The sequence below is a fragment of the Vipera berus genome (genome assembly GCF_964194415.1).
Source record: "Vipera berus genome assembly, chromosome: 11".
NCBI lineage: Eukaryota > Metazoa > Chordata > Lepidosauria > Squamata > Viperidae > Vipera > Vipera berus.
Genome location: NC_138214.1, coordinates 9,451,419 through 9,470,020, shown reverse-complemented (window position 1 = coordinate 9,470,020; position 18,602 = coordinate 9,451,419). Strand labels below are relative to the sequence as shown.

Genomic DNA, 18,602 nt, shown 5'->3' with positions numbered 1-18,602 from the left:
CAATGGTTAAAATATTGTTGCCCCCTAAAGAGATGTGGTAGGTGGACACTGGTTTAATCCCCAAACCTCTGAAGCAGCCTTGTACTACCTAATACATGTCTTTGGTGGTGTTGTCCTCAGCATGCAGAGAGCTCAGAACTCTTCATCAAATGTCCAGCCAACTGGTCACTGAGCTGCAATTCAGCATCCCAATTGTCTCCTGGTTTGTCCTCAAAGTCTCCTTCAAGGCCGAACTGATCCTCCTGCCCTGCAGCTCAGCATTAAACAGCTTGTATGCCCCATCCCACCCACCCACCCCCATCCTACCTCACCTGTGTCAATGAGGACAACAGGAATAAGGCATCAAACTTGAGCTGCCAGAAATGTTGCATGGATGGAGCACGGATGATGTTACCTAGTTTGGGTAATGAAACATCTGCAAGGAAAGAACGCAGCTCAGAGGGCAACCAGGCCCCCCTCAAGGAGAACATCTGGCCTTCTGTCCTGCTGATGAAGTCCATCAGACAATCACTGGTTTTTCCTTTCTGAACAAATCAATCAGTGAATCCAACTTTCCCCGACAGGGTGGGGCTTCCAGTCTTAGAATACCAAATGTGGACATTTGCAACCAATTGCAGGAGATTGAATCTGAATGAGCCCGAATCTCACAATATTCCGTCTGCTTGAAAGCGTCAACCACATCTGCTATTTATTCTTTCCTATGAATACAATTGACACTCGGGACTGCTGGCTGCCAACCTTCCCTCCCGCTTTATGTCCAGCTGGTGCCAGGAGATTTCATCACATTTAGTCAATCTTTTAAGACATTTAGATATTGTATTTACCAAGTTTGCAAGGAGTAAAAAGTGCAACATTCAGAAATATAGGGAGAAGTCTCTCTTATGCATTTCTGGATACTGTACAAGAGTTAGGATTCAAAACTAAAAGTATATCCCACATTTCAGTTTCGCATCACCATGCATTAAGGGATTTTTTTAAAAAAGAAACAAAACAAAATTTTTCCCTATCTTGCCACTGGCTTATGGCGAGACCAACTAGCCTAGTCCATAATCCTAAAAAGGTAAAGGTAAAGGTTCCCCCGCACATGCATGCTAGTCATTTCCAACTCTAGGGGCTGGTGCTCATTTCCGTTTCAAAGCCGAAGAGCCAGCGCTTGTCCGAGGACGTCTCCGTGGTCATGTGGCCGGCATGACTTGTTCTGAACCAGCCCTCTTCTGGCCTTGTAGTAAGGCAAACCCCTATTCAGAAAGAAGAGACTGGAGAGCGTCCAAGGCTAAAAGGCATCTGCCAAGATTTATTACGCAGTTAACAAAAACACTAGAGCTTGTCTTCTCAAGCGGAAAAGTTGCTTTCAGCAACCAGCCCCTCCCCAAACACTCCTTTTATAGAGAGCTCAGGGCGTGGTCTCCCTGTGCCTCCTCCCGAGGAGTCCCACAGCCTTTCTTTGTTTGTTCCTGCTCGACTGCCTCCTGCGTCGGGCGTCCTTGAACAGGGCCAGCTGTGGGTCATCTTCCTCCGCACTCTCGGGCTCACGCAGCTGAGAAGAGGTCCCCGGCTGAGGGCTCTGCAAAGCCTCCAAACCATCATCAGCCGGTTCGTTTCCCTCCCCCTCATCTGAGTCATCCGATACATCGGAGCCGGCTGTCGGACCCACAGGCTGGCCCTGAGTCACAACATGACTAGACACCAAAGGCGCATGGAACGCTGTTACCTTCCCACCGGAGTGGTCCCTATTTTTCTACTTGCATTTTTACGTGCTTTCGAACTGCTAGGTTGGCAGAAGCTGGGACGAGTAACAGGCGCTCACTCTGTTATGCAGCACTCGGGTTTCGACCCGCCAAACTGCCAATCTTCTGATCGACAAAGCTCAGCGTCCTAACCCACTGAGCCACCACGTCCCTTATCTCATAATCCTAGTGGGGTTTTAATGTAGGCAGATGACTTAGGTTACCTTGCCCGTATACAAGCTTCTCAGAGAAAACATGTTTAAATCCATCTAGGTGTAGAAGGAACAAAAACGAATTTCCAAGGGTTACTGGAGGGTGCAAGGGAATCTAACATACACAAAAAGTAGTAGAGAAGCAAAGCACTGGCATCCTGCAGCAAAATAAAAGATTTTATTCCTTGATAGACAGATTGTTCATGTCAATATTGTACTGTGTAGGGCAGTGACCAAGTCGCCGCAGCCAATTCACCACGGCCAGCTGACCCCAGACAATTCACTGCAGGACAAGGGTGATGCTCATATCAAACAAATGGTGGAACAGAATCATTAAAGAAAGGAAGCCAAAGGAGAGACAGAATGAAAACAAGGACAAAAATGAAAATATTTTTATTTATTCATTTTAAGGAACTAAACTGAATTGTTAAATTGTCCCACGGTGAAGTTGTCCTGCGGTGAGTTGGCCGTGGCGGGCTGGCTGTCCCATTCTGACTTGAAGAGGTGTGGACTCCAAGAAGTCCTCTGTTAAAGTTGTGGTCCACACCTTTTCAAGTTGCCAAAGCTGGAAACACCGGTCAAGGACAGCCTTAATCATGCAGCTCATGCAAATCCACTGGAGGATCCGATCTTTAATAACCCTGGTTGGAGCAACAGTTTAAAAATGACTTCTGTAGAAAAAACAAAAGAGGTACCGAAGTGGTTCTCTACATGAAAAAAAAAAGCCAATGTTCAAAAATTCTTGCTAACATGAGTTTGCAACCCTTATCCAAATTCAGATTGCACAATGGTTAACTTTTTAATTTCACTCTTTTTTCCTGAGCAGTTCTACGCAATAACATACGAGGTTTAATAATGTTTAATCTTCTTGGTCACATAGATCTACAGTGATTTGCCTCTGTAACAGGAATGTGTTTTGATTCATCTCTGATCATTTGAAACAAGGCATTCAGGGATGTGTCATTCAGGGATGTGTGAATGCACCTGGCCAAAATATAAGATTCATCTTCATGATCAGTTACTGTAAAGTGCTTCTTTAAAGTCTGGGGCAGGAAATCATAATGGTTTGAGAACATTCTCTCCTTCTTACCATACTGGAGATATGTCTATGGAGATTCTCAGTCATCCAGATCATGGTTGTCCCAAAGGTGCTTCTTTCAAAAGCCAACTGGACTTTGTTTTTGCTTGAAGATGTTTCACTTCTCATCCGAGAAGCTTCTTCTGTTCAGAAGCTTCTTGGAGGAGAAGCATAATGTCTTCAAAGAAAAACAAAGTCCAGCTGCCTTTCGGAAAAGCACCTTTGGGACAATAATGGTGATATATAGTCAGAAGAAATAAGATTTCAAGATACCTTCAGATAGACACAAGCTTCCTGTTGTTATTTTTTTTGCTAAACAATGGGAGGGGGGGGAAAGCAAGGGTTTGAGGAGGAGCATTTATTTGACTCAGTTGTGAGCTCTGATACATTCACACACTGCAGCAATTAGTCAAAATGTCAGCTAGCTGTCCAGCTCATCCCTTCCTCTCACTCCTGCCAATATCCGTTCTTATTAGTTATAATTTCTCGGGGAAGATTTGGGCCAAATAGTCCTTTTTTAAAAGAAAGTCTAGTGGGAAAAGTGGCAGAAAGGCTAAGGGAGGCTAACTAAAATTGGCTTTTGTCTGTGGGAAGTTTGTTCCCTGCTTTCTCACCAAAGAATTTAGGAATAGCCAGCTAGGAAAGTAGTTCATCTTATCAAACTGTAACCAATTTTCTAGGTCAGAGAGAGAATTCAGGCCTAGGATATTTTATCTGTCCTGAAGATGAAACTTCATCTAACGTTTTGGAAATCAAATGGCAGTCTTGCTTGTCTACAAAAAAATAAATAATAAAATTCAAATTTGACCTTGAAAGAAAACCAACAGTGACATCTCATGAATAAATCCAAAAACAAAAACAAAAAATGCAAATCCCATACATGTCTACTCAGAAAAAGAGTCTCTCTATGTTTGGTGAGCACCTGTTGCTGGTCCCAGCTTCTGCCAACCTAGCAGTTCAAAAGCACGTAAAAATGCAAGTAGAAAAATAGGGACCACTACGGTGGGAAGGGAACAGCATTCCGTGCGCCTTTGGTGTCCAGTCATGCCGGCCACGTGACCACGGAGACGTCCTCGGACAAGCGCTGGCTCTTCGGCTTTGAAACGGAGATGAGCACCGGCCCCTAGAGTCAGAAACGACTAGCACGCATGTGCGGGGGAACCTTTACCTTTACCTTACTATGTTTGGTGAAGCCTCTTTGCTAGGAAACATGTCGAGGATTATAGGTTTAACTCTTTAGATTCATCAGAAAGAACTTATTATATTAGGAATCACACTGCCAAGCTAAATACTTTTGAACTCCTTTTGGTCTAATGGAGTCTACAGTTAGGAATAGGAGTTTGTACATTCACACTTTGCCCAGCAAATCTGAGCCATCTTCCTGTCTTCCTCCGCCAAGTTCATTTAAACAAGTGCATTGGGTAATGGAGTGTGCACTTGGAGAAGCTTGGAGGTAGATTTGGCCACACAGAGCTTTCCCAAAGGGGAGCCCAAGACAAGAGACAGCTTAGTTCCGAGCTAAAGGAGGAAGGAAGATAGACGTTCAAGGTAACTACACCCTTGCCCTATATCCCAAACCCCCTTCAACTAGTTCTCTTCCGAAGATGGCCACATTGGAGAAGAGAAGAGAGAAGACAAGCGTAAGCAGCTTCACCTACCCTAGTGTTCTACAGTTATGTTTGGACCAGAATGTTGGATGGTGGAATTCTATCTTCACAACATCAATATACCCGAGGGCACCTCAATAGCCATCTAGTTGGAAGAATTGATAGAAGTCTGTTACCTATTCCACCAAATTGCACACTGATGCTCAGCTGCTCTGCAGTAAAGAAAGTAAAAAGCCAGCCGTACTGATGGGAGAGGTGAAAAACTGAGTCTCTTCCATCAGGACCTCACTTTCCATCCTGAGTAAAACAGTAGCAAAGAGAGGAGAAAACAAAGGAGAGGGGGGAGTGTTGAGAGAACTTGTCACGATCACCCAAGCACATTTTTATTATATATATATATATATATATATATATATATATATATATATATATATATATATATATATATATATATATATATATATATATATATATATATATATATATATATATATATATATATATATATATATATATATATATATATATATATATATATATATATATATATATATATATATATATATATATATATATATATATATATATATATATATATATATATATATATATATATATATATTTCTCAACTTCTGAGCCAGGGACGTTAATTACAACTCTTGATTGTGCAAATCCATGGCAACGGATTGTGGAATGTGTAATTAAAGCCCAACGAGCAGGGAGCTAAGTGCCTTTCTGAGCAAACTTTGGTTCGTCTAAGCAGAAAGGGATAGGTGATGATTCCATCCTGTGTACAAAGGATTATTAATAGAAAGGATGGTGGCTTCTCTGAAGGACAATAATGGTGCAGAAGTATCTCACAGAAGGTTATGCAGAAGAACAGAAGGACCAGCCTCTCGCTGTTGGCCTTGGCATGAACAAAGCTCATGAAGACATTCTTAGAACTGTATTAACAGACAGTAGAAGGAGGAAGTACCTCCTCAAAGAATGAAGTAGATTAAGAAAAGTAAAAAAAATAAATAAATTATGCTATAATGTTGCTTGGCATTGCAGGATAGATTCATTTCATGAACATGTATCACAAGAAAGTTTCATTCCCGAGTGTGATATCCATGACTTCTAATAACACACTGATTCTGAAATGAACTTTAGTACTGTCGCCACTATCCTGATTATTTCTTAAGAGATGTGGATCTCTGATTTCCAAAATTACCTAGGAAGTCTATGGAGAATTAAGTCAATCTGGTGTCTTCAGATCAGTCGGGAAAATAAATTCAGGATATTGAAGTGAATGTTAATCTAGGCTGGGAAAGAGAGTTCACACAAGTTCATCATCGGGATGGTCCACAAGAGATTGGGTGAACAACTGCTCCTAACCAGGATGTCACAAAGTAAGAGTGACCATTTGATACGGTTGCCAAACAGTGGACAGGCACTTGCAATTAGTTACAACTGGCTAGGTCTGAGAAACAAATTGCAGGACAGAACTCCAAATTAATCAAGAAGAAGTTGAAGAATCTCTTGTATTCCTTCTGTCCTGGATGAATACAGTCAATCCAAGAACCGAACGCAATCTTCTTGCAATGTGTTACTTCATCAAGCCACACAGACATTATAATATAAGGGAGAACTTATAGAAGAAGAAATAGTGGACTGAGAAGACCAAAAAGGAATGATAATTCTCTTTAATGGGAAGGACACATGAAAGACCATCCAAGGTCATACAGATCATTTGATGCAATTCCCATATCTAGAAAAGGGGCGTGTGTGTTTAATTGAGGCTGCCCAACAAAGTGAACGACTTATCAGCATCACAGGGCCGAAACAATCTAATGCCCTCTTGGATAAACTAATCTGCTTAATCTACAAAGAGACAGAAGAGCGAGTTGTGGTGCACCCCCTTGCTTTTTCACAGAAAAACTGCAACACATCCTTAGCAAGGAAGAAGCTTTGTGGGAATGTCTTGGGTTCAGAAGAAGCTACCGCAATAAGAGATAAGCAGCTTGCTGAAGAACAACCTGCACTCCACACTGGCCAACGAAGACAACTTGTGCCGAAGGGAGCTAAGTGCTTAACACATGTTGTTTCGGTAACTGATCGGCCACAAAAACCCAAAAATGGACCTTGTGAAAACAACACTCCTCTTGTTTGCTATAAATATTGGATGAGAACTTCAACTTCTGCTCTGTGCTTACGTTCAAAGCCTAGCCCAATTGTACAGGAGGCATTCCTGAGACACCTCAATTGTTAAATCCCTTGACCGTCGCTTTCTTTTCACGGCTCTTGGCTTCGGTTTTCTTCATCCTAACAGGATATTTCAAACCAGGTATAGTCAAAAGGAGTGCAATAGATTTTATTTACTGACAAGATCTTTAGAGCAATAGGAGCTGCTACTTCTTCTCCCTCTTATGCCTGGTCAAACATAAGCGCCCTTCCTTCCTTTTCTTTTCTTTCTTCCTTCTTTTCTATCTATCTATCTATCTATCATCTATCTATATCTCCCTATATCATCTCTCTCCCTCTCCCTCTCCGTCTGTCTGTCCGTCCGTCCGTCTATCTATATTATCTCCCTATATCATCTCTCTCCCTCTCCCTCTGTCCGTCCGCCCGTCTGTCCATCCATCCATATTATCTCCCTATATCATCTCTCTCCCTCTCCCTCTATGTCTGTCTGTCTGTCTGTCCATCCATCCACCCACCCACCGATCTATCTATCTATATCTATCTATCTATCTATCTATCTATCTATCTATCTATCTATCTATCTATCTATCTATCTATCTATCTGCTGGATGCTTATGTTTTACCAGAAACACACATAAACACACAAACTCCATCCTTCCCCCCCATCCTAACTTAAAAAAAAATAACACCACCAGACTGAAGAAGAGTTGTGAAGTACTCAACCTCTTGGAACAATCTGAGCCTGATAAAGGGATCAGCCAGTTATTAGTGAGGGAACCAGATAAAAGAAGCTGCAGGATTAGTTGGCTCCAACAGGATTTGGTGTTCTCACATCAGTCTCTTTTTTGAGACGTGGGTGCTGTTAGTCTGAACCCTATTTCTCTCTGCTTGATGATTTGGGGCTCCCCGTGGCTATAGTTGCCCCAGACAACTGCCCTTCCTTCTCAGCACAGCACCTGCTATGGGGCAGCCCAAATAGAAACGTCCGAAAACAGCAGCCCAGATACTCCCATGTCTACTGCTCCCAGCTTTCAAACTGTACAATGAATCAAACACCAATCTTATGGATGTAAATTAATCTGATCAAAGGAAAAGAGAGAATCTCCGCAGTTGCGTGTGATTTTCCCTGCTCTAATTATTTCTAAAATCCAACTTTCTGACCAATTTAGGCCAAGAGAAAAATGTTGAGCCCCCAATCCTTCAAGTTTGCTTTGAAATAGATAAACAGCCCCATCTTTGCAATTGCCAGTAGACTAAACTTGGGTTTTACATGTTTTTGTGTGTGTGTGTGTGTGTGTGTGTGTGTGTGTATCTATATCTCTATATCTATCTATCTATCCATCCATCCATCCATATATCTACACACACAATACATACACACAGTGACTTCTGTTCTCAATATGGATTACTGCTGAAGCCAATTTATGATTCTCCATTATAAGTTATAGCCCTTGAGGATATTTCCTGAATTTTCTGTATGGGTATGCAGGCCTGGGTGTCTATGCATAGATATACCGTTCATTCTTTTATTAATTCAACCCTTCTCAACCTTATAATCCCATTGTCACTTTTTCTAACACACCGCTCAGTTAACTGCAACAAGACGACTCCATCCCCATTCTTCAAGACCTTGAAGACGAGGGTTTTGTTCAACGTTAGCCACCATCTTCTCCAAAAATGTGCATATTCCATCTCTTTCTCTCCATCCCTTAATAGCGGAACCTCACTGGGGCAGTTCTGCAGGGACAGAAAGTCTATTGAATCGTAGGAGATGCTTGGAAGTCTATTCCATTGGGGAAGAATTTAAACCTTGGCTTGCTTTTTATGCAGGTAACCACTTCCTCTCCCTCCCCCCTTTTTTTAAAAAAGAAACCACAATCCAGACAGAGAAAATTAAATCCTGATACAATCCAGCAATAAATTGAATATGCTCAGGCAGGATATGTTGAATTTCATACAGGCAGGTAAGATACAGCAGGATTCATAGAAAACTAAGCTTTGAATACATATATTTCTATGTACATCTATATTAAACAAAGTCACCCTGTTTCACTCTGCATTTGTGACAAATTGCTGTGGGCTCCTGGTAGCAAGTTGCTAAAGGTCCTACCCTGTTTTGTTAGGGGCACTTTTTGGTAACAAGGAAATCAGAGGCTGCATCCACACAACCATGCTTAACTGAGTTACAAGAAATAACCCATTCTTTGGGTTTGCACAATACACTTCATCATCATTAACTAAACTGGGCTTGCGCCACACAAAGCCACATCCACCTCCCACACACACACTTAAACCGAGATTAACACAAACCAAGCTCAGCACGTTAGGTGAATGCAACCACTTGGCCTTTCACTGGCGTGGTTCAGCAGGATAAAATCCAGGCAGTCCTCGACTTAACACAGTTCCATTTACTGATTGTTTGAAGTTACAACGGCACTGAAAAAAAGTGACTTGTCCCCACTTTACACACTTCACAACCATTGCAGCATCCCCCACGGTCAGGTGATCAAAATTCAGAGGTCTGGCAACTGACTCATATTTGCGAGTTACAGGGTCCCTGGGGGTCACCTCCCTTTTGAGACCTTCTGACAAACAAAATCAATGGGAAATGCCAGATTCACTTAACAACTCTGGCAGGAAAGATCGTAAAATGGAGCAAAATTCACTTGGCAACTGTCTCCGCTTAGGAGGAATGGAAATTTGTGGTCGTTAAGTCGAGGATTACCTGTAACGCAATGTTTTCTAAATCCGTTAGGTTAAAACTTCCGAAGCAGGAAATTGAACTGGAGTTTTGGGAATAAAACGGATGGGGATTCTCAGCAAGCAACACTTCAAGTTCTTGGGGGAAAAAGCATTAATAAAATGAATGTTTGCAGTGAGGGTTGTGTTAGTTATAGCTGTTGTCGTCTCACTCTCCGCCTGGACATGTGGAACAACTCTTATAAAGAGCAACGCATTTAGAAAGGTAATTTTTTAGGCAAAGGAAGGCTAAGGCCGGCAAGCTATACCATCCATGTCATCTCTGCTAAAATGAACGTTGTGTTCCTTTCACTGTCATGACTCCAAACCAAGGAATCAAAGAACTTTGGAACTGACATTTTGTAAACAAAATTCAGGGTCAAGGGAGGAAAGGGGTGTTTTGTCACTGTGTAGGTAGTCCTTGACTTAGTTTAGTATCAAAGTTACAACACTGAAAAGGGTGATTTATGATAGGTTTCCATGGCAGCGTCCTCTTGGTCACGTGATCAAAATCTGGGCACTTGGAAACTGGCATGTATTTAGGACAGTTGCACGATCCTGGAACCACGGAATCACTTCCCAACCATCTTTCAACAGGCAACGTCAATGGGAAGCACCGTGATTTACTTAACAACTGTGGCAAGAAGGCAACAAAGTAGGGCGTCACTCACTTGAGAATTGTCTTGCTTAGCAACAGGAATATCGTGGTTGTGAGTCGAGGGCTACCTGCAATCCCCTGTGTCTATAATTCCTAAGGTTGTTTCAGGAACCTAACATTCATTTCAAGTTATCTAAAATTTGCCATTCGAAATCTCGCTTTTTGAAGCAAACGAACAAAAAGAACAAAAAATCCTTTGGCAAATCTTTTTTGTCCAGTAAGACCATCCACAACTCTTGAATTTTGTTCTAATTTTTTTTTTCTGCTGGGCGGTGGGACTATGTTCCTTCCAATGTAGAAGGTTTGTCCTCCGAGCATGTGGGTTGGTTTCGTTACCAGGCTAGTTAACATCTTCAGTGGAGTTGAATAAACTCCGCTGAAGATGTTACCTGGAGATGTAACGAAACATTCAGAAACCAACCCAGAAGCTTGGAGAACGAATCTTCACCTTCATCCGACACCCAAGCTACAGATATTTGCCACTATTGTGAGTCATCTTGTGTTAAAATGACAAAGATAGAACAGTAAGGGTTATGGATGTCCCCACTGGTAATTTTCAATTATTTTCTAGAGTCATTTGGTCATTGTTGCGCCAAAATAACAGTAATCAGGACAGGTTCTGATGCTATGAAGCCCCTTTAAAGAACTAGCAGGGAAATGACCAAAACAATGTCCTTCCACCCAGTTTTTAAGCTATTATTTTTAAATTCTGCCGCAACTAGACCACGCAACTGGGTTTGCTATTTGTTGCGCAAGAAAGCATCCTGGAGAAATAACTTTGCATTAGTAAGGTTTCATTATTGCAGGTGCTGTTTTGAACTTTTGATTCATTCCAGAATGAACTAACAGGATTTTTTAAAAAATAGTATTCTGCCAATTTATTCAGAACATTAGATACTAGGTTTGTTCAAAACACACATTGGAATTATTGTATGTTTTGTCCTAATCCTCCACGTTATGCTACACCCACAGAAACATGAAGAATAGGAACCCAGGGACATAGAGGAAAGGCGATAATGCATGGATTGCTGTGTGTGTGTGTGTGTGTGTGTGTGTGTGTGTGTGTGTGTCTGTGCGTGCAGCAGTGTTTCTCAACCTGGGCCACTTGAAGATGTGTGGACATAAAACTCCCAAAATTCCCCAGCCAGCAAAACTGGCTGGGGAATTCTGGGAGTTGAAGTCCACACATTTTCAAAGGGTCAAGGTTGAGAAACACTGCTAGGTGCTAATAGCACCGAATACTGGAGGGAAGTCCAGAAAGCAGGAAAGGCTACATTATTGAATAGCAAGCATGCTGGGTATTTCTAGTGATTGTCTTTGCATCTAAACTCATCGTCCTCATCTGTTTTCTGTTGCGTCTAACACACTCACTGAAGGAGTTTAAAAAAAAGGCCATTAGCAAAAAAAAACAAGACATGCAAGTCATGGCACAACGGAGGAGGTCATAGCTCAACAGGTAGGCTGAGGGCTCTGGTCTAACCTATTGGTTTTTCTATGCATCAGATTCAATGGACTAGCGAAGGAAAGCTGAGGCTGTAATTAAGCAGTTTAATTTCCAAGGCGCTGTGGCAAACGGACTAGCATCCAAATTTGGTTGGGGCAAGAGTAGAGCCGCTGGAATCAAGAGGACAAATTGGCCATACATTGAACACTCACCGAATCTTCTTCACCGAACTGAGTTGGATGCAACTACTAATATAGCCTGTGAGGTTTTGCTTTCAAGAGCCATTTGTCGGCTCACCTCACTGGAGGTTTTCAAAAAGACTGGACAACCATTCTGTAAGGCCCCTGCCTTGAGCAGGGGATTGGATTAGATCTCTGAGGTTCTTTCCAGGCCTATGATCCTATGTTGCACAGGCCAGGCAAGTCATAGGGTAGGCGATCCTTATAGGGCGGCAAAGTGGTTTTTAAACACAGCTAGCCATTTTGAGCAGAGTCTCATGCCTCCAAACAGAGGCGTTTGTTTTGTATTTCAATACTTTGCATTCGCAATAAATGAATCTTGAAAATAGAGCAGGCCTCTTTTTTCATATATCATACATTGAGATATGCAAAGTGCACCGATCTGTTGACAGGAAGCATTTTTTTTAAGTCAGTGGGGAAGGGGGGGGCATGAGTACATGACTTCTTTGCCAGAATTAAATCTATGCAGTTTTCCGAAAGACAAGGTGTTTCTCGTAGAGAAACCACAAACTAAGAGTATGGAAAATGGTAGCCTCTGGATGACCAGAAATACAGTTTCCACTAACTTACCCAAGAAAGCCTAGGAAGTCTTGAAACATTGCTTTTGCAAAAGGGAAGAAACCTACCGATATTTATCTCCAACTTTTTTTCCCCATTCTTCACTCCAAAGAAGATTGTAAGCCGCCCTGAGTCTTCGGAGAAGGACGGGATATAAATGGAATTAAATAAATGGAATTTAACTCGCTAGAGACATCCCGTTAAGCACTTTCCACCCTCTGTGTGGGGCCATCAAGGGGAGAGCAAGCAACAAAAGCAATGTCGCATCGTTGTGAAACAGGCTCTGCCCCATTTGTACCTGTGTTTGACAGCATTTCATCGTTTGGACAAAAGCACTGTGCCCAACGGACAACTCGGTTTTCAGCCTCATCTCTCTAAAGTGACTCATTGGTCAAAACTCTTACGAAGTTTTACAACCCAAAGTAAAAAAAAACAAAAAACAATAAAAGATCAAGTGTGTGTGTGTGTGTGTGTTTAAAAAAAGAAAAGCCACAACAGCTGCATATTATATCCTACAAGCACTTAAAAGTACCACATGCCAAAGAAACTGGACAGTTCCAAGTTAGCTTTGTTGCGGAGAAGAAATCAAAATGGGGAACTCCCAATTTGTACACCTGGAAAAGAAAAGAGAGAAAGAGAGAGAGAGAAAGAAAGAAAGAAAAAGAGAGAGAGAGAGAGAGAGAAAGAGAAAGAGAGAGGGGGGAGAGAAGGAGAAGGACGAGGAGAGAAAGAGAGATTTTGTTCCTCATGCAATCAGGGACGAAAGTGTTAGGTCCAACTCTGACACCCACCTGTGATAGCCCTTTCTAGGAACATCCATTGTGCAAGTCTCTTTTTCTAACCCAGGAAACAAAATAAAAACTCTGTCCCTTATGAGGAAAAGTGTGGGGCAAATTCCACAAGGGATGGGTGTGCTCTTCATTTAAGACACTTTGCTTGAATCTACAGAGTCATCTCCCCATCCTCACCCACCCACCCTCTCTCCCAGTAAAAACCCGGGAAAACTTTTGGCTGCAGGGAACAAATCAACCCGGGTGCTGAAGCTTCAAGGGGGGGGACAGATTCACTCCTAAGGTCAAGCTTGGAAGAGGACAAGAAGGATAAGGAGCATATACTGCAAAGTCAGTTCTTTCAAGAAACTCAGGGCTGGATTTTGGAGCTTGGGATTGTCCCATCCACAGCAAACTCAGTCATGACCCTCCGAGCCAAGGGGTTGGTGGTCTTGAGAAGTTCAGCTGCAGATGTTCGGATGCCTGAGGCCCCCTTGCCACTTTTCTTCTGAAGGAGAGCCTTGAAGTCCTCGTTTCTGCTCGAGGTTCTGCTTGTGCTAGAAGGGCATTCATTGATCATAAGCCCTGCGGCGTTCTTGATGGGCATCTGGGAATTTGGTCGGTTGCCAAAAGAGTCGCTGGGTTCCTTCCAACCCAGTAACTTCCTCTTGGATCTGTGAACAAAGGGATGATGAGACAAACTCGAGGGAGAAATAAAGCGATGACCACTATTATGCCGGCATCAACTTCCCTTCGCCCTGTACGTTCTCACAGAGAGGGCCTCCTCAGGGTGCCACCGATCAGAGAATGTCGACTGGTGGCCCCCAGGGGGAGATCCTTCTCTGTGGGCGCCCCGGAGCTATGGAATCAGTTACCGGTTGAGCTCCGGATGGCGCCCGATCTTTGCTCCTTTCGTCGCGATCTAAAGACATTCTTATTCGAACAAGCCGGCCTGGCCTGATGGGGGATTGGTGGGGGGTTTTATTGTTATTTTAATATTTGTATTTACTGTTTTTAGTGGGCATATATTTAATTCTTTTTTAACTTTTGTAACTTTGTATTTTTTATTCTTGCCCTGTTCACCGCCCTGAGTCCTTCGGGAGAAGGGCGGTATATAAATATTATTAAATAAATAAATAAATAAATATTATAACCAACACTTGATAGCCTGGGAGCCAGCTGGAAGCTAGGGAAATATTTTCAATGGTACGCAAGCTACAAGTCATCCATCTATCCATCCATCCATCTATCATGCCATCCCTCATCCATCATCCATCCACCCATCCATCTTCCCATCTGTCCATCCATCCATCATCCCATCCGTCCATCCATCTATCCATCATCTGCAAGAGCTCAAAGTACCATAGAAGAGAATATTTGTTCATCCCACAGGGTTGAACTGTGGGGTGCTTGGTTCTCTCCGCGCTTGGCTGTTTTCTTGCAGACATTCCATTACCTGACCAGGTAATATCATCATTATCTGAGGTTGGGTAATTAAACTGGTGGGACTGAAATGGCCGGTTCCTTTTGTTTTCAACTTGGTAAGGGTTGGGTAACTTTCAAAGAAGTAATGTTAGGAGCTGAACGGGGGGCCTACCATGTTTATGTAACTTCTCTATTTTTCTAAGACAAAAATTGTTCTAATCTGGCAGTTTGTCACCAGATTTCACATGTGGGGCCGAGGGGGAGGGTTCTGCAAAAGAATTAAAAATAATAATAAACAGGAGGAAGGCTGGGGCCCATAGCTCAAAGGCTGGCAACTGTGAACGGCTAGGAGACCTTCTGCTCCTATGCCAGGTCAACTCAAGGAGCAACAGAGACACTGACCAAGAAAGATGAACTGAATCTAAATCTTTTTCTCACTCAGGGCAGACTGGCTGGTGGGAAGGGAGGGAGCTCCAGGGATCTGGGTTGGGCAAGCAGCACAAAACGGTTCCTCAATAAACTCCTGGATAAACTCCCACCTGTGAATGACAGTGAATAAATCTTCTGTGGTTCGGGTTGTCACAAAAACATCGTCATCTTCCTCGGTTATGGACTCAGCTGTTTTGTCGCTTACAAAGTGTTTCTCTCTGCTCCTCAAACCCACAGAATTCCCTACGGAAAAGAAAGCGAGAACCTTGGGGGGGGGAAGAATAGGTCGCTTCCACGAGTGGGATTCAGACAGCAAGTAGGACGCAAAAAGAAACAGGGTGTTCCTCAAACAGCGATAGGCAGGCAGCATTTGCGTATGGCGGAAGGGGAATAAAATAGGGTACAGTATTTTGTTGGAAAGATACTGGTTTGAGTCTTCCCACCATCTTCAGGAAACCCATCCAGTTGACCACAGAAAGGCCAAAACAGCGTTCTTTCTCTCTTTGCTGCCATCCAGTGGTTGACTGGATTTTTTTGCAACCCTAATCTGTAAGACCTGCACCATAAATATCACATTAGTCCACAATCCCATTAGCGTACATTAGCCGAGTGTCTTGTCCTACACATTCTGCAGATATTTTGACCAGTGCCTAGAATTCCATAGCACTCAGGAAATTTCTCTTTAGTTTAAATTTACTCCTTAACTGAGCTAAGACCTTCCCTCAACACCCTGACGTAGAAAAAGCAAGAAGGCTTACCTGAAATGTCACCCCATGATAGGTCTGTGGGAGTTGGACTTACATTCACCTCATTGGCAACAGGAGACGGCACTTGGTAGGTGGTCAGTTCTGAGTAGGCAGAATCCTCATCTAGCATGATAACTGGGCTAGGAGGAAACCTCTGATCCCCAGGACAAGGCCCTGGATGGAGTGGGGAAGTCACCAAAGGCAGGTAAAGTACACTAGGCTTCTTTGGGACAGGAGGTGGGACTTTAGTTTTACGGCTCTCTCCCCCAGGCACCACCTCGTCGAGAGCCTTGGCCTTCATCTGCTCGTCCTCCTCCAAGCTGTCCTCAGAGAGCCTCCGTGCAGTGGAGAAGAATGTCCCTGTGGTGCCTTGTGTGGGAGAAGCTGCCCCCTCAGCAGAAGGGGATTCTGTGGGGCTCCACGTGCCTGTATCCCACAGGTGATCTGGCCTCCTGGCCACCATATAAATGTTCTCTGCAGGGACCAACTCTTGGGGTGCGGCTGGAGACGTTGGGGAGCTCACAGGAGACTCCTCCTGGACTGGTGGGGTTTTATGCAACAGCATTGGTGGCCTTCGGGAGAGGGGTGGCTTTTCTGCCACTGGGGGCCGGACCTTCTTGCCAGGTTCCTCAAGTAGCTCTGGACTGTCCAAGTTATCCTCAGTCTCAGATCGGCTGACAGAACGCAAACGGACAGAGCGCAGGTCTAGCTGGGTCACCATTGGCATCACTGGCTGCACCGGACTCAGCTTCGGGCCCAATTTGGCTCCAAAGGTAGAATCTGAGTGGTGTCGGCTGACTTTGGCTTTGCTCTTGTGCGAGATCTTCAAGCCCGAGAGGTCCAGATGTGTCGGTGGGGCAAAGGGCAGGTCGAACGAGAGACGAGACTTGGGGCTTCGTTCCATAGGAGAGACAGGGGGAAGGGAGGACTTCCTCTCCGGCACAAGGGGCCTTGTCCGTCCACTCTGGTGAGGAGCATGACCCAGAACCATGGATGTTGGAACGGTTGGGGTTGGCGTTTCAGACTGACTGGAGTAGCCACTGGAGGGAGACATTACCCCTGTCAACCTGCCTGGGGAAGAGGTTTTCAAACTCATGTCAGCACAGAGGTGAGACGGGGTGGTGGCCCGGGAGATGGAAGGAGATGGGAGGGACTCAGAACTACCACGTACCTTGGACAGTTCAATTACAGTAGTCCCAGTAGCAGTGCTGGATCCGGACAAGGAGCAATAAGGATCCCCAGAATTCCATTCAGGCATAAAGCCCTGCTGGGCATATGGCCTGCTCTCCAGTTCCCTTGTTGGATCACCTTGGACTTTGGTGTGGACCTGTGGATCAGGCAGCAAGCAAAGACTTTTGGGTCTCTGATCCTGGGGCAGTGCCTCACCACTCACTTCTGCTTGGCTGTTTTGCCCTTCTTTGATCAAGGAGACGCTGCGCATGGGTGGGCAAGGCTTCTTCTTGGCCTTCTTGAGAGAGATGCTCTTGGTTCGCTGTCGGCGCTGCTTTCGGGCCTCTTGCTCCAGAGCCAGGGAGATGTTGTCTGTGCTGGTGCTCCCCTCCGAGCTGGCACTGGGATAACTAAGGCCACATGTCTCACTGCCCCCAATGTCCACTGAGCACAGGGAGGCTGTGTCCGTAGGGACAGAAAGTGACCTCTCGCGGAATTTGCACATGATTCGCTCCCTCTCCAGGTGGGACGATTCCTCTTCACTTGAGTTGACAAGGGCCGCAGGGACTTTGACGTCTCTTGTTCCACACCTCGAGCTTCCTTCAGTCACTAAGGGGGACTCGGGAGAAGTGCAAAACGTTCCACACTCATTCGCCCCAGCCATATTGTCTTGGCTAATGAAGAAGGAAGAAAGTTGATCTGCCTCTGGAGTGTCCCTGGGTGTGCAAGGAGACATCTGCGATGCGCTCTCTGCTGCCACGTCATTTTGACTCACAGAAGAGTTGGTGTAGCAGAAGGAGGATGTGCTGCAACCAGGAGAGAAGATGGAGTCCTCTTTGGGGCCGTTGCACAATGGGCTGGCATACATCACTTTGGGGTTCTCAGCACGGCCTGCTTGGATTTGGCAACCTCGTCCCTGTAGAACTCCCCCAAGATCACTGAAGGTCTTTCTCAGCTGTGGTCGGGACTGAGGAGAACGGGCTTGGCGAGTGGAACTCCTTCCATTGACCACATCAGAGACAAAATTGCAAGAGATGGACTCAGCTATGGTGGCCGGTGGGTTGACGATGGGCCCATTGCTACTTCCTAGAGAAGGGTTAGAAAGGCAAGGATGAAACCGAGTAGAGACGCTCTTTAAGACCTGTGGACTTCAACTCCCAGAATTCTGTCTGTTCAAGCCAGCTAGGGAATTCTGGGAATTGAAGTCCACAAGTCTTAAAAGCTGCCAGTGCCTTGCTTAGATACACAACATGGCACTGATTAAAGAAAAGAGCCTTTTATTCAGCTTCGGGTGCACCTTATCCTGCGACGTATATTTTAAATCAGCAAATAAAATAAATATCTTTACGACTGGCCAGCAAAAATCAAAAGAACAAGGGAGCAGCTGCCCCACCAGTTGGTCACCTGGATCACGTAGAGAGAGGTGGGGGAAGCCAATCACGGTCCGTCTTCGGCGTAGCAAAGACTTGGGATTCATGGCGGTCTCTGTATTGAACAAGGAGTGCCGTGCGCTGGCGTGTCGTGCGAACGGCTGCCCTGGAACCAAGACAAAGAGATTCAGTGGTCCAAGCAGAGACTAGGAAGCCCAGAAGATGACAACAGACAGGAGAGGCAGA

At 44.4% G+C, this 18,602-nt stretch overlaps 1 protein-coding gene across 3 annotated transcripts in view; it reads right to left on the bottom strand.

Annotated features, from left to right (window-relative positions):
• Positions 1-8,692: 8,692 nt before the first annotated feature.
• NHSL2 (NHS like 2) overlaps positions 8,693-18,602 on the bottom strand; it is a 46,968-nt gene continuing 37,058 nt past the window's right edge. For all 3 annotated transcript variants that reach the window (XM_081336591.1, XM_081336592.1, XM_081336593.1), the window contains exons 5-8: positions 18,391-18,522; positions 15,829-18,072; positions 15,181-15,313; positions 8,693-13,890 (exon numbers count right to left, since the gene is read on the bottom strand). In XM_081336591.1, the coding sequence (XP_081192717.1) occupies positions 13,587-13,890; positions 15,181-15,313; positions 15,829-18,072; positions 18,391-18,522 (2,813 nt within the window). In that variant the 3' untranslated portion in view covers positions 8,693-13,586. The remainder of the gene's footprint in view (positions 13,891-15,180; positions 15,314-15,828; positions 18,073-18,390; positions 18,523-18,602) is intronic.